The 17,024-nt window shown below is 42.8% G+C and overlaps 1 protein-coding gene across 10 annotated transcripts; it reads left to right on the top strand.

Moving 5' to 3' along the window:
* Positions 1-195: 195 nt before the first annotated feature.
* On the top strand, positions 196-16,675 carry LOC136421364 (epidermal growth factor receptor kinase substrate 8-like protein 2). Of its 10 annotated transcripts, none has more exons than XM_066408611.1 (15): positions 202-335; positions 1,960-2,087; positions 7,017-7,078; positions 7,614-7,681; positions 8,010-8,894; positions 9,283-9,380; positions 9,733-9,933; positions 10,686-10,857; positions 11,306-11,377; positions 11,672-11,899; positions 12,923-13,011; positions 13,400-13,625; positions 14,060-14,198; positions 14,751-14,912; positions 16,120-16,675. In XM_066408611.1, the coding sequence occupies exons 2-15, from the start codon at positions 1,984-1,986 to the stop codon at positions 16,389-16,391; spliced, it is 2,778 nt and encodes a 925-aa protein (XP_066264708.1). In that variant the 5' UTR covers positions 202-335; positions 1,960-1,983; the 3' UTR covers positions 16,392-16,675. The 10 variants fall into 10 exon arrangements, with proteins under 10 accessions (XP_066264716.1, XP_066264715.1, XP_066264714.1 ...); XM_066408610.1 differs by having other exon boundaries at positions 14,748-14,912; XM_066408612.1 differs by having other exon boundaries at positions 203-335; positions 11,672-11,878; positions 14,748-14,912.
* The last annotated feature ends 349 nt before the right edge of the window (positions 16,676-17,024 follow it).

The raw sequence follows: 17,024 nt of genomic DNA, 5'->3' as shown, positions 1-17,024 counted from the left end.
GAATCATTTTTTTACAATTTCACTCCTAGCTTAAGGTCTCGATTGATCTATTCTACACCATCGTTTAGCTTGAAAAAGTTGTTTGTGGATCGCCTTGCTTTTGTATAGCGGCTCCTTCAAACTGTTCCATTCACATCACAGGTGGCTGATGACCTACCGGAAGTGAAAGGTCACGTGATCACCTAGCCTTGTCTGCAATAATGGAGCCCTTCATCGCAAACCGGTTGTTCTGGCTATGTGTGTGAGAACTAAAGTATTCACACTAAGGACACCATTAAGAAACCACCGGAACAAGGCCCGGCTTCATAAAACTGCCGTTTGCGTCGTTGTATTTGGTGAGTTTTTCTTTTTTTCTTGCAAAATCCACTTGATAGGCATGCGTTTCAGACGACAGTTGACAGGTGGTCGTCGTGGCAACACCTCAGCTGGTAATCTGATGGTAGCGAATGTCAATGGTTCACGGTGTCTTCCATGCCAATTTTGCGGTATACACTGTAATTACTGGTACAATGGACGCAACCTTTCAGGAATTTGACTCAGAGGGGAGGGGTCAACATTTTGGTTCATTCACCATTGTTTGAATTACTGGATGCAGACCAACTCATCATTATAGTAGATCTTTCTTAACTATCTTTCATCGTGTGTGCGTGTTTCGCAATCTTTGCTACGTCAAATACGTGCGATAACATACATGTAAGCTGTAAATTGTCGTCTTCAGAGGCGCACCCAGACATCAAATAAGGTCACGACAGGAACTGTTTACCTACAATGACCTGCCAGTTGTCTGTGCATTCTAGAAAATTCACTTTGACACTCTTTCGTTAATTACAACAACAATCAGACACTACGCTTGAGGAAAACACAAAAATATATACTATTAGAAAGGACAGTAGAAACTGCTATCACCCGATGTTACCACTGTAGTACCAATAATTTTCGCATGAAAATCATCAATTTCCTACGACCAAGGACAATTGACACAGAGTCCTTGCAACGACAAGGACGATTTAACGACTTGTCTCTTTAGATGGTCCACACATATATCATTAAGTATGAAATAACGCCTGTATGCTGTAAGGTACAATTATTCTGATGCGTTCATTATGTTTTCTCGGTGAATGCCGTCTTGTATTGTGAATTGTCCTCTGCATTCCTATATACAAAATTGATACTGACGTCGTTTGCTTTGTTTGCATTATTTATGATGCCACAATCGCGTGCAGAAAAGGTGTCTTATTAATCACACATTGCCAGTTCTTTAGGTAGGCTGTCAACACATTTCAATTGGAAAGCCATATTTGTATTTCACAAGGGAGGGGGGCGACTACGATTAGGCAACAATCGCCTTGTGAATCCTCCCGTACTATCATGACGCTGTAATCTTATCGCATAATTCACTTTTAGAAATGAGAGATTATGGTTGGCCAAGTATTTGATGTGTTAACAAAATAGAAAAAGATCACATGGACAAAATACAATCAGATTTGACTGGCAGCATGTTTTAGCTGTATACGAGAAATGATATCTGTACAACTTTTTACCTTAAAATGATAACGCCACTCGTGATGCGTCTCTTGATATCATATCACAATGTTATAAATTCCCGACGCAGCAAATTATTATATCAACATAATGTTCTAGGGTATAAGCATGCATAGTTAGGTTGGTTGTCTGTAATGTTATTGATAAAGTATACCAGTTCTTTAAAATTGTTTGATATCAGCAAATATTTAACTTCCATGTATGCACATTGTACCTGTTTCAATTGTTGCGCAATAAAAGATCTCTCGCCCCCCCTCTCTCTCCCTCTCTCTCTCCCTCCTCTCTCTCTCCCTCTCTCTCTCCCTCTTCCTCTCTCTCTCTCTCTCTCTCTACCTCTCTCTCTCTCTGACATAAACATGGTTGTCATCATCAATGTTATCATAACGCAAGTATGTCATACTTCCCACCACATCCCAGGTGCGTAGAGTAGCAGAACCGGATATGACGAATGACGACGCGTCAGTCTATTATGATGAATACCTAAACAGACCGACCCTGGACGACTTCCAATCCGAGGCGGATCTCGACTTCTCTAGTGCGATTCGGTAAGTGTCACCTGAGCTTACTACCTGTGGAGGTCTAGCGTAAACGTTAAACAACAGTAGAGCCATTATACATGCACAGAGATCGTACACTCAACGTATTCGGGGTGTGGGTTCTGTAGCAATGAAGGTCCCACATGGCTCCCTACGGAACCAATTGTAGGAGATATTCGACAATTCTAAGAAGACCAGAAGGGTAGGTGTGTATTCTAAAAGCGTCTATTGCCTTGATGAGACGTAAGCAAACATTTGTTTGGGTTGTGCACCTCTGTATAGCAATGTAGTTACCACATGGCTCCATAGAGAGCTAATTGTAGGACATATTTGAGCATTCTGAGAGGACTGGATGACTAGGTATGTGTGTATGTATTTTTTCTATAAAAGTGTCCACTGTTTCAACTGAGACTTTGATAATAAGCTTTATAATAAGACGAAAGCAAAGATAAGAGAAACAGCAATGCCCTGACTTTAGATTTTTAGCTCATTTGGCATGCCATGCTACATTCCGGACATATCGTTGATATGAGTCATAGAAGAACCTAAGTATCCAAATGACACACACAAGATTCTAATTCCCTCCGGCAAAGTAATGTCCCGTTTAGGGCAGGCCAAATCACATTCAAATGACATTACTATGCCTTACAATCTTATATGTGGCATCAATTAAGTTACAATGATCATACACATATACTTTGTACATTGAGACTTATATTCATTTTATTGTATTTTTGAATATTGTTGCATATGACTCACGGGTACTGATATATAAATATGATAATCCAGCAACTGTCAGCTATGCTCCGTGTCCAGCAGCAGAGCTTTTATTATGGGTAAACATATCCCGATGAAAGCCAGAGAATATATCTAATAAGAATATGTCATTAAGTTGGATTACTATGCATAGACACCAAGTAGAATTCTTCCCAAATACAGATTCCATTCTTTAGATACCGATCTTCCCTTACTTTAGCATCATTTTCTTCCCATGAATAATAGATGCCTCTTTGTATTGAGTAATATCTTTTATGATGATCACTATTAATGCCCTGTACATTCAAATTTCCTCAACGTTAATGTCCACAAACATTAAGTAAAAAGGAATAAGCCGTTAGTTGTTAGCCAGTGTTGATAGATATATTCAGTCCTTTATGCGAAATAAATTTGAAGAAATGCTGTTCATAGTTCATGTTACTTACAGGTCACTTGGTAATTTCTTGGAATGTGTCAACTGGCTCTCATTGATAAATTATTACTCCCCTTTCACATTATAGTTCTATGATCAGCTAATAAGTAGAAATGCATGATATGCCTGATCCTTGAATGGATAGTATCTCAATAATAATAGAATGGACAATACTAGGATAGCATGACTTATATTGAGCATTATCCGATGCATCAAAAATATAACATAAATATAGAAGATTATCTGAAAAGGTACTTTACTTATTTCTATCAGCATAAGTATAGATATCGATGTCCAAGGAGAGGCGGCAACAGGCAGAGTGCTTTGAGAATATTGCTGACACTAAATAATTTATGGCCAACTTAGAACCTAGTCTAATACATTTGTGGTCGTAATGAACGCTTAATTACTGCGTTTTTGTACTTTTCGATTATATTCACTTATCGATATCATCTGTTCTCAAATTAGAGTTATGATTAGTTAAGCACTATACGACAACAAGTAATAATAATTACCCTGCAATGCAAGCTCATACTACTTCAGAAGACTATATCTAAACGATGATCTGACGATCATGTTATTATCTATACGTCATACAATACTGTGTCACCACACCCACACCTAATTTCAGTGGCTGTGCCCCATGATATGGTCGACACAATGGCAACAGTAGCTCATAAGAGTTCTTTTTAACAAGAAGCTCAGCGTATATCAACTTGGATCAAAGGATTCTTGACCCTTTTTCGTAGTGCCACGTCAAAAATGCCCCCATTTTCTTTTTGTCGCCCCCATTTTCTTTTTGTCAAGAATGTTGACCTTAAAATCCTTTCTATCTATGTTATATTTTGATATGAGGTAAAATAGAAATAGATAGTAGATGTCACTTTCTTTTTTTCTATTTTATTTCACCGAAAGTGCCTCACTGTAGATAAAGTTTTTTTTTCTCTTGCTACAATTCTGGACTATGCTGTAGGCAATTACCTTCTTGCCATTTCTAGATCAGTAACTTCAATCATCATTGTGTAGACTGTTAAGTCAAAGTTCACACGGAATTTCAAAAGGTATCATTTAGCTTCACTGGATAAACACTAAGCTGTTATTTATCTTATTGAATAGTTTGACGGAACACTAATCGCACTTTGGGTTTGGGTTTTAATGTTCAGGACTATGTAGATGTTTTTTTTTTATCGATACAAGGTGCTCATTTTGATGATAATATAGCGCCCATTAGCCTGACAAATCGCGCTCCTAGCGGCCGGCCGGTCCTGTTACCGCCAGGGGTCAGTAACCTCCGGCCGAGAGCTTGTGTAAACACAGGCTAAGCGCCCATTTCCTTGGCTGAAAATAAAAAAGGCAGCCTATTTCCCTTATTCAGACATACTAAACACATACTTACTGTACAGTAATTGTTCCTTACGGGATACGAATAATCATCAACTCTTTACATTATTTTGTACAAAGACTATATCATCAAATTTCATCAATCCGACTCCTTGACACGACACGTTATTCTGTGGTGTCGCATTAGGTCCCCATTCCACAAGACGGCGATTGCGCTGCAACCTCACTGTGACATAAATTGGATCTGTGTAACCCTTGATTTCATAATCGGATTATCTCGGAAAATGTGAAAGACTGACCGAAGGATGACAAAGCGCATAAAGATAGGTTTTTTTTTCTATAACATTCGTTGAGTGCTCTGTGAAAACCTTCGGTGTGGGGTCGTGTGGCGTAACGACAGGGTGTTCGACTCAGAACCAAGAGGTCCCGAGTTCGAATCTCCCTGACGCCACCGATGTTGTGCCCTTGGGAAAGGCACTTTACACGACTTTCCTCACTTCGCCCAGGTGTATGAAAATTAGAATGGGTGTGTTGTTATCTGTACGTAGCACTGTTAATATAAGTTATAAAAGAACTTGAGTGCAGTGACACGTCGTCCTTGTCTGTCAAAAACCGAAGTAAAAAAAAAAACCTTCGGTCGCAGGGCGATCGCAGCGAGGTCGCCGCCCTTATGGAATGATAGTCTCCACCAGACTAACTACGCCAGATATAGGGAGAATATTTGCCAGGGAAGTTTGGCCACCAGACGGTTTCATTTGCAAGCGCAATTTCCGCGGGGAAATATATACCTTATCGTGGACTGACTCAACTGGCCAATCATTCATTTTTTTGCCAAATTCTAGATCTATGATCCATACCCCCGTAGGAAGGCCTGGTGGAGGCTAGTGAAATGGGGGTCTTACTGGGTTTTAGATACTAGTAAAAGCTCTGATGAGTGAAAACTGGTCGGACAACTTACCTGAGGTTACCGTAAGGGGTTAAAGGGTCGGGTCAAGATAGGCGGGTGCGCTCTGGTATGAGGGGAATGTGCCCAACGCCTTGTTGTTTACGGAGAGAGCTGCGTCATTTCCAAACTTCCATGGACGCACGCGGCAGGGACATGGGGACGTTGTCTCTAAAGACCATCTAGGGTGGACCCGCTTGGATCTGTCTGTGTTCCGTACGGTGTTTTTGTAGAGGAAAGAAAAACGAACGCGCAGGCAGAGACACTATCCTCCAAATTGCAACGTAGAAGGTAGGGATTTCTACTGTACAACTGTTTTCTTTTTCCTTACTTTTTTGGGACCAAATTTGATGACCAGCGTTTCGATTGTAGTAATTTGAACGTCTCTGATCGTTTTGGGAACTCAGTGAGACATGTTTTTGATAGTCAATATGGACGCACAAATAAAAATTTTACAGTAAGTATGTTATAGAAGTATAATTATGATATGTGAGCTGAGGCGGACTACTGCTAATGGGCCTATCTTTGATCTAGAATCCGTACACCTTGGCATTGTTGCACGTTCTTCAGCCATACAGTTCTTTAAAATGTTACCATGCACAAGGTATTCTAATCTTGAAACGCATGTCAGCATTTGCCAAGTGGTTTTACAGTAGCAAACCTCATACTTGATTAATCTATGCCTTGCTGTTACCTGACCTGTGGTAATTTGTCGTGCTGCACAATGTCAGTGACCTGACTTCGGGATATCTTTGTTGTTGTTATTTGCCGACGCCCCTTTTCTCTTTGTTGCCTATTTGTCATACCGACGACGCTCTGTCACGGGCGTACTTTAGTTAACAAATGCCGTCAAACCGCATACAAATGTATGGAGCAAGATGAGGCTGATGACATCTGTGGATGTCTTTAAAATACTGCTTTTAATTAGTGCTTAGCGTTTTGTATGTCTCTTTTTTTCTCCAAGTGCCTTATTACAAGACGATAATTTATATAATTTTTTTGACGCTGTAATGACGTAATAGGAATTTACAGGGCCAAGTCGATTTCTACAAAAGGCACCCCCCAACGATGCAATGTCCAACGCTAATATGTTGTTCAATACTATCTATGTGTTCTAGTGCAATACACAGCATCTGTCTTAGATATCATTTGAAATCATTTTGACAGATTTTTTGCCATTTTTTTTTCAAATGTCATAAGGGTGCTCTTGATAACTTGGCACGCTCAATAGCTTTTACATCCTAACACTTTTTGATAGATGTTGCTCCATGCGTAAAGACTGCTATATCCTCATATCTACAGGCCTTTTTTAGCAATTGGTTTGTTTGTTTGTTTGTTTGTTTGTTTGTTTTTAAACCGCTACATCGTGTAACACAACGTTAGTTTGCTTTACCTGTTCTGTTGTTTTCTGACTTCCACGAGTGATGCGACGTTTTACAAAATCAACTGTTTTTGCTATCTACAGGGGCCGCCGTGGCTCTGTGGGTATGATATCAGACGGTGGAAGAAGCGGGAGGGATATTTACGGTGAGTAAAATACGCCAGGTGAATGTTTAGGGGGAATTTGAACTACTTTGTTTCCTCGTAAATACTAGCGCAACTAGCGTCATGAAGGCGGTGATAAGACATCAACATACACAAGAGAGAGAGAGAGAGAGAGAGAGAGAGAGAGAGAGAGAGAGAGAGAGAGAGAGAGAGAGAGAGAGAGAGAGAGAGAGAGAGAGAGAGAGAGATGGAGGAGAGCGAGAGAGCGACAGAGCGACAGAGCGAGAAAGATATATTTGTTTATATAGCTAAATAGATAGATAGACGGATAGATTAAATTAGATAGATAGATAGATAGACGGATAGATAGATAGATAGATAGATAGATAGATAGATAGATAGATAGATAGATAGATACTATATTAGATATAGATACATATTATTAGATAGACAGATAGATAGATAGATAGATGCAGCTTAAAGGCCTCCAAGTAACTATCCACTCTGATTGAATGACCGTAGTGTCTTATTGGCTACCTGACACAGAAAATGTCGTTTTTTGTCCCCACATTTATAGAGCGAAGAAAACAAATGGCGACCTACGGGGATAGCCAGGTGGCAAGGACTGCCCAGTATCCTGTCAAGGTATGGTGCACACATCTCTGTTTGTTTCTTGCGATTGGCCATATATGGGACGAGAATCTAACAGCTACCTTTGGTGATTGTAGAAGTAATTCTTACAAGAAAAAGTCTGAACTCTGCGGTCAACTTTCCCATCCTGTCAGTCTCCGATTACACCATCTAGTCTCCCTCGCATCTAGCAACTCAAATATCTAACCCTCTCACATCCTGGCACTCAACTACGGACACACACTAACACAAACAAAAAGACACATCGAAAACAATACCTCCGTTTTTACGGACGTTAATACACTTGTACCTCACTTGCACATGTTCTTCTCTGGCTTTTCAGCACCTAATGACCATTCCAGTTGAGCGAGGTAAAGAGGAAGACTCTGTTCAAGAGGCAATGCTTCGACTGGACCGCATGGAGGCGCGTGGAGAACTCTGGATCCAGGACGCCGTTCTTGACGTAGGGGATGACGTCAGACTCGTTGACATGGGAACGGGAGAACTGCTCGAAAATCTCGACCCCAGGTACATCCAGATGAACCGTTCCACACGTGGTCCCGGGAGTTTGTCGGACTTGCTCCTCCTGGTGTACCAGCACCCAGACACCAGGAAGGAGGAGCTCTTCGTCTTTCAGTGCGACGAATATCCCTCAGACGCGCTCAACAACGAGATATCTAAAGCCATGGACGGACAGGACTTGAACGGGTACGACATGGCACCTCTACGGAATTCCCTACCGGTCATCCCAGCCCGTGCTCCTTCCGTACGGGATGACGAACTCTCCCCGCTCTCCCTCACGGGTCCGCCCGCAGCCATTATTCCCTACTATCCCCCATCTCGCCCCACAGAGACCAGCTACGTTTCAAAGAGCTTCGGGCCTCCCGTCTCCACCGCGTCACAGCCCTTCGTCGGTCCGGCGGCAGAACCACCAATCGCCGCACAGGACGTGTCCCACCAGTACCGTTACTATGACAACGCGAACAAAGAGATTGTGAACGTTGTGCACCTGGACTCCGGGCCAACGACCAAGACCAAGGACGAGTTCCTGACCGACCGTTACGTCGACATTTTGAATCACGTCATCGACGAGATTGAGGAGTTCTCCCTAGATCTGGACCAGATGGTCTACATGCAGCGGCCGGAGGTGGCTCCGTACGGCCGCGGGAGGAGCAAGAAGAGGAGAAAGGGGAAAGGACAGGTCGTACAATACGTGCCACCGCCCCCTGTGAGTCCTGTTTTATTTTATTTAGTTATTGGTTTGGCTGTTCAGCACGCACAGCCAGGGCTGCCAAACTAGCCTGTGGCTATTACAAAGGGCTAGACCTACTGATAGAGACATGTAAACGTAGCCTGGAAGCACAACAATAACAGGTCCAATACGTGCCGCCGCCCCCTGTGAGTCACATCTTTATTCATAGTGTGTTTCTACCATCATAATCTATGGATGTTATATATAGCCACCGTCGCCATGTTGGTGGAATGTATAGCACCAAGATGGCGACAGGAAGGCAATGATTCCTAAGTAACAAAATCACCATATCTTGTTGCTCACTAAATGAGTGAGAGAAAATATTAATCATGGATGTATATCTCAATCATTATCTTCTCTTTAGGCAATGACCCCGACTCCCAACATCAGTGATTACGCTGACGTTCTGGGAAAGTTCAAGTACGCCTTCAACCTAGCGACTCGCGTCAGAGCCTATATCAGGTACGCCATCAACACACGTTCCTGGACCTACAAAAACAAATAGGCAAAATGTTGTTCTGCAAAATGTTGTTCTGATTTGGTATGGAATGTTCAAAACTTACGAAGTATTCTTATAATGCATCGACAAAGGTCACACATTCCGGTAATAAGATTCACAAAAGTACAGTTACTCAAGCAACTGGATATGTGTTTGCAACTGGAAACGGTCAGACGTTTCAGGTAGCATCTTCTACCTCGTCTGGTCGTTTACAAAACTATATCCATTTGCTTGGTTAACTGATTTTAGCGTATTCTCATCATGGTGTGTTTATGTGAAAGTACAGGGGAAATATTTTACATTGTTTGTTTTTAGGAACCCGAATGCAGCTGAGCTGATCCACATGCTGTTCGGGATGTTGCGGCGCGTGGTGCAGACGTGCCCGGACCCGGACCTCCCCCGACAGGTCGTGTCCCCGCTGCTGACGTTAGACGCCGTCAGACTCATCCCCACCGCCACCGTCACAGAGGACGTCACGTTCTGGAGATCACTCGGACCGGCCTGGACAACACCAAGGTGAGGTTCAACCCGATGTATTTCCAATGGCACATTACTATTGGGTACCAGAACACTCTAAACTTTGCAGAAAATCAAAGTACGCCAAAATAAAAATCAGTCTTCCTTTCACATACACAAAAGCTTATTCTAATCTTAAAGCACGTTTCTAATTTGTTTTACGAACTTTGATGCCATAGCCCTAGCCATCACAGATGGGCTCCTCCTCTTCCTTCCTTCACGAGTATTGTCACCTTGCACAAGTCTTTGAGTTAAGTGTTTGCAAAACCCATTGCATTGACCTTCTGGATCAAAGGTGAATCGTCATTTCCAACACAAAAATAGACTTACCAAATTTTCAACAGGTCAACTTCAGCTTTTATAAATATAAAAGAAAGAGCAATTTCACCACTTGTGAAAGATCTGATCATAATAAAAGATTTTCAAATTGTACCTCTCGGAATATCTGTGAAAGCATGTACCACAGGAATATCTTTTCATGGTGACATGTTTTTACCATTTTGCAATGTCTGTCCTTCAGGATCTGCGATTGGAATATGTTATCAATGATTGCTTATTCATCCAAAACATAATGTTTATTGTTCATTGCTCATTGTTTGAAAGCCCTCCATTAGTGAGAGTACATATATATGTATATATCATATTTCACTACTCTTCGCTGAGTACTAATTTATACATACACATGACATATGCATACAAATTACATTAGAAATTGTAATCGTTAAACACAAGTACCATTTCCCCTCCCCTAGGGAAGAATGGCCGTACGACGAGTACGTCCCCCCGTACCTGCCGAGGTTCCGGGACGGCTGGGCGCCTGCGCAGGTTGCCGACGAGATCAACCTGCCGATCCACCCCGACCTGCCGTCCGTGGGCGCGACTCACACCGCGCGGGTCGTCCCAAAGGCAGCTGAAAGCAGTATGGTAGGTGTCAGAGATATGTTTGCTGTTTAGCTTTAGCTTCTTCTACTGTCTTTTTAATGTTTATGTATTGTAGGTCGTGTTTGAGAAAATGGTACTCGTATTCACGCCAAAAAACAGTTACTCAAGCAACTGGATATAATTTTGAAACAGGCATTGAAAAATTTTATCCAGTTGCTTGAGTAACTTTTTTTTTGGCTTATCCTGTTAACTGAATGGCTAACCGTCAGCAACGTACCAGTAGCCAAACTGTCATTAACATAAAGTCATCTGCTAAGCATTTTGTTGCGGCCATATATCAGGAACTCTTTTGTTGAGTCCTTCTACGTACCTATGTCTACATTGTGCATTCAGGGGGACACACACGAAGCATGCAAAGCCATATATTTCAAACGGATCAATTGTCCAATGTTTAGAGTGAAACATTATTTGTGCTATTCCACAACACTAGCAACGAGCAGTGTCCCTTGACCGACTGGATCAGCTTGACGCCCAACCGGAGCAGCTACCTATCAGTGAGCCGGTAAGTAGAGATTGTTTTTGTTGTGGAGTTGCTTCTGTGTCATGAACTTGACAAAAGACCTACCCGATAGATTTGTTCCCGAAAAAGCTATTATTTATCAATAAGCCTGATGCCTTCGATGGGCCAAATGATCATCGTGGCTTCTCTTGATGGAAATCTATCGGATGGTCTTTTTGCCTGGAAGCGTGTCATGTCATGGAAGACACGCATAGCATTCCCGTAAAGCACATCGTCATTTGGCAAGATGCGAAAAGACAAAGAGGAGAGAAAATGACCAGGAAGGGGTGATTTCAGATCGTGTATCGGCGGATGGAAAAGCGCCCCAGTCGGGCCGAGCATCTACCCCTTCCCCCAGTAGAGAGGATGCGACGCCGGCGGGTATCAGAAGCTACAGATCGTTCGGGAAAGACCGAAAAGCTGACGTATCACGCACCGCCGGTACCACCGCAACCTTCCAGCCCACCCCCACTACCGCCACCGTCACAGGCCCCGACCGTCCCGGCGAGTAGCGTTACGGAAAAGGTGCTCTCGGTGGTGGAACCCCACTTAGATGCAGTTGTCCACAACACTGGCTTTTCCTTTTGCTTGCCTGCCGCTTCGCTGCCGTGGTTTTTGTTGCTGAATCTCCCGAGTGCATCCTTGATGGGTACCTGAAGTTCACGCACTTTTTGTCCCGCCGACTAACGCTGATGATGCACGTGGTTGAGCAACCCACTCAAACTAAAGTGGATTTCGTTGATTGGTAAACTTGCTTATTAGATCTGCATGAGCCTAACTAGCATGGACGTCCATGGCGGTGCGTAGATTTTGTTTTGCATTTGAGCCACCAATGTTTTTCGTTGCACTCATGGTCAACTTTCGTTACCTGGACACAGACTTGCTTAGAGAATGGTTGTGTTTTTCAATTTGTTGTACTTTTTTACAACATGTTTGTCATCCAAGATTTGTTGCCATTTAATTTGCTTGCTGCTTCATATGACAGACACATACTAAACGTGAAAATTGTCGAGCCTAGACTAGACATTCCAAAGTTGGATGATTTGTCTGTGCTTTTAAAGTAGGAAGATGTGATAACTATTGTTTACGTAGGTAGCTTGGTGATTATTATATCATTTTCTTTTAAAGATGTCTAAATGGAAACTTATCTTAGCTTAGTACTGTCATTCTGTCGGAGGAATTGAGGATTGGACTTTTTACATTGTTAATGATTTATAGTCAATAATCATTGTTAATTATTTATACAACCCCTATAAGGCAACATGGCCCCTAAACAGACCTTTCAGCCTAAAGCTTACAAGGGGGCTTGCTACATTGGCTTTCACCAGTTTGGTAGCATTAAGCCCCTTTTAACTACAACGGAGGGAAATCTCGCTGTTTCTTCCCGCTTTAACGCATTTACTGCAGTGCTAGTCGAATTAAACATCTCCCATCATGGAAGCTAGGGTTAAAGAAAAGCTCATAGTTTTCCCAAGTAGACGTTATATTTGTGAAGTATTGTCTTTTACGTAGTGGCTAAATGTGTGTTGTGTCGTTTTATATACACAGTCTACAGAGGAACATGTGTTTCAGTTTGAACAGAACGGCTATCGGATTGAAGATGACCTGACGTCGATGGCTACAACAAACACACAAAGGTTTGTATCCATTCTGATTCTTAAACCACTATGTGCTCAGAATGAAATTCTATCTTAAGTTAAGTATCTCATTGAAAAGGTCAAAATGTCATGATGCAAAGTGCTAGTAAGATGGGGAGGAAAATCATGTCGAGGAATTAAAAGCAAAAGCCGGTTTGATTCAAAGAAATTTCGTGACGTCCCAGCTGCAGATGGAACCGTCGATTTTAGATGACGCCCAAAAATGGAAAGGTGGACACTTTTGAAATCTTTCACACCGCAGTCGTCCCTCAGTAAGACTTCTGGAGCCTCATAGTTCCAATTTAGAACTTTTATTCAGCCTAGTACCACATGAAGATGATGATGGTTACGATATGATCATGATGCTAATGTTTTTTTACGTCCCCAGGTATCACTCTGTGTCCGCCTCCCGACACGGGTCCCGACACGGTACACGCGGACCCCGCTGTAAGGCACGGGTGTCCTTCGACGCGCGCAACTCTCACGAGCTGAGCATCGTCAAAGGGGAGAAATTGGAGATCAGAGACGCGTCACGCCAGCGTTGGTGGCGCGTGCGCAATAGAAGCGGAGATGAAGGCTTCGTTCCGTCAAGCTTCATCGATCTAGGAGATGGGGTAATCAATTTTCTCATCCTGAATTTTGTTTTCTTAATTCTTCTCAATCGTATGTAAGATTCTTCCGAAATATATATCAACGCAAAGATGATATACTATTAACTGTAAATTTGCGTAGATTGCTTGCTGTAAGATCACGAATGCCATACAATCTATAGAAGAAGTATCATCTCAAAAAGATTGTTTGCAGTGGTTCGTACTTCTCAAGTCCAAACTTCTGCTTGCAAATCTAGTCTGCACTTTAGTAGACATGCTTCAGAGTAAATTAGTGTACACTTTATCGATATTTACATGTCTTCCATATCTAAGATGCAACAATTAACATTAATTACATTTCTTTACATGAACACGTAGATCTATAGAACGAAGTAAAAGAACAACTATGACATATACCATTTGCCTTCGACACTTTTCCCCCACTTTCCATCGAAAAGACGAGTAGAGCCACCAGCGTAGCAAGCAGTGTACGGGCGCGGTCCAGCCACAGTCGGAGCCGTAGCCGTAGCCGTAAGCGAGCCCCATCTGTGGCACGGGAATCGGTGGGGACGTACTCAGTCCCACCGTCCGAACCAGGTACTAACCCGTGCTAGTCCCCATCTCAACCCACTTTATCAACTGACCAATTGAACCACCTGTGGTCCTGATGCTTCTCCTTTGCGGTGCTTGTTTTCGTTTTCTTCGATCGTGTTGGCAGGAAAAAAAGGATCACAGCCTTGTGTTTGGTGGTTTATCGTTGTAGTCCGCCAAAGAAACGCACATGAACGCGACGAACTGCAAAGAAAAGAAAAACGCACAATTTTTAGTCGCACATGCGCAGCACTGTTCCATGGTGATTCGGAGACAGTGGCGTTGTCGGCAGGATCACCCAACTCCACATCCACCCATCAAAAAGAATTTCTGTAGCCACACGACTCCACAACATGCAAGCAAACACGATCGTAAGGAGAAGCACACGACCACGTAGCTACTCTAACACCGATAGTTATTTTACAGAAGTTAGTTGGTGACAAGGGCGGCATGGTGCTTTCGCTAGAGGTAAAAGATAGCGTGGTGACGGTATGTAGGGGTCGCCATCTTTGTTTCCTGTCCTTACGAATAAATTTCTTGTCCGTATACTACAAGAAGCCGTCAGTGTACGATCCCGCAGACGATCCAAAAGCAGGGATAAACGGTCGGGATCACGGTCGAGATCACGGTCGGAACAGAAGAGACGACCAAGATCGTCAAAATCCCGCTCAGGATCGCGACGTAGATCGAGGAGCCAGGGGACCCAGGTTGACGAGCCAGGTATCACACGTCCTCCCGAGAGACCCTCGGTGTAGACTTAGACGCGCTGTACTAAAAACATTTTTTATCAAACTAACAAATGCTTTGCTACCAGATTTGCGCCACGTAGTGACTTAGCGGCAACAGAGCAGTAGAGATTTGGGTTTTTGGTGGCATGGGTGTAACGAAGCCAAGGAGGTTAGAAAATAGATCTATGAATCTATGTTTTAACCTCATTGGTGTAACTTGAAAAACGTCTTATTTCTAAGCCATTTGCCTCTGTTCCACGCCCGATCCACAATCAAATAATAAACTACAGTAATAATATGAACAAGCAAGAAAAGAACTGCATGTAGATAATACAACAAGATTGCCAGACGTACAAGTATTCGTGAGAATAAAATCAGCGTTTACACGACAATGCCACCAAAGAACTCATTTGCAATTTACTTTGTAGAATCTTGAGTCATTTTCACCCGACCAATCGAACCACGTGAATCGCATTGAAACTCAGATTCGTATCAGCCATTTCCCGACAAATCACTTTCTAACTTGCGTTAACGACTACATCTGACCAAACAAACTCGCCAGTGAGATGGTGGAAGGTGTCAGCTTCCAAAATATGTTTTCAGATTGACAATTTTGGCGCGCTTTGGAAGTAATTTGACCCGCCCGCGATTTAACGTTTAGAGAAAAGTAGTAGAAACTAGAAGTTAAATCGCGGGCGGATTCAATCACTTCCAAAGTGCCAAAATTGTCAATCTGAAAACATCTTTTGGAAGCTGACACCTTCCACCATCTCACTGGCGAGGTTGTTTGGTCAGATGTAGTCGTTGACGCAAGTTAGAAAGCGATTTGTCGGGAAATGGCTGATACGAATCTGAGTTTCAATGCGATTCACGTGGTTCGATTGGTCGGGATGATTTTCAAAGATTCGGAAATGCTCTTTGATTTTTCTGAGCGGGTGTTTAGAATAGTGTAGGACTAGATTTCCTATGTTGACTTTTGTAAAGTTTATATGTGCAAACATGAAGGTATAAATAACATAAGATAATATGATGTGATACATATGATACAACGGTTTTAAATGTATGTATTGGACAATCGAATGCAGCAGCAATAGCCTTGAAACCCTGGGAAAACATCCTGAAACATAATTGATTTAGCAATGTGCTCATCTACGTTTAACACATGATAATTTGTTCTCTTGCGTAATGTTTTCCTGCAGGACATGTGACCCAGGCCGTTGACCCCAGGGACCTGACTTATGACCCTAGTGACCTGACCTATGACTCCACCACTGAAGACGTGCGCATCTGGCTGAAGAAGAACGGCTTCAGTCGTAACGCCATGGACTACCTCGGAGTTCTGACGGGAACACAGCTCTTCAGCCTCACCAAGGCAGAGCTGCAGCTGGTGTGCGGGGAGGAGGGCGGCAAGGTTTATGAGGCAATGACACACGTCAAGACGAAAATACAGGGCAGCAAGAATGGACGTTAACAGGTCGCTGCCGTATGAGCCTACGGTAGATTTGAGTACGCATGTGCAGTGTCAAAGGTGAAGGCTCGTGACTTGTAAATAGTTCTCGTCTCGATCATTGCCTCGATTTGCATAACGATGTTCAGACGGGTTTTGTTGACGTCTCCGGGGCCTTTACCTTTGACACTGCACATGCGTACTCGAATCTACGAGTAGGCTTATAAGCGCTTTCACACTTCCGAGTACGCATGTGCGGCAACAGGAATTGTGGGTAATATGTTAAAGGTGAAGGAAGGCCTCTGGCTTGCAACATCTCGACCATTGTGTCGATTTGCATTACAATATCCAGACGGTTTTGTTAACGCCTCATGGACGTAACTACCTTTGACATATTACCCACAATTGCTGTTGCCGCGCATGCGTACTCGAAAGTGTGCAAGCGCTTACTTTTGTCCAGTCACAGATATGTAAATATGGATGGGATAAATCTGCATATTGTGACAGGACAAAGACGACACTGACCCGTTGAGGCTGTCGACAACTTTAGTTTAAGGTCTTGCCATCATCTATCCTTTCTGCCTGAGAGCTAGTAGTAGAAGTCTAGAATTGGAAACATCTATAGAGTTATATCTCTTTTAGAAGTTGGTTGGAAGC

The sequence above is a fragment of the Branchiostoma lanceolatum genome, chromosome 16 (assembly GCF_035083965.1).
Source record: "Branchiostoma lanceolatum isolate klBraLanc5 chromosome 16, klBraLanc5.hap2, whole genome shotgun sequence".
NCBI classification, from domain to species: Eukaryota; Metazoa; Chordata; class Leptocardii; order Amphioxiformes; family Branchiostomatidae; genus Branchiostoma; species Branchiostoma lanceolatum.
Note: the sequence above shows the minus strand (reverse complement) of the source record. Positions and strands in the feature narration are given on the sequence as shown.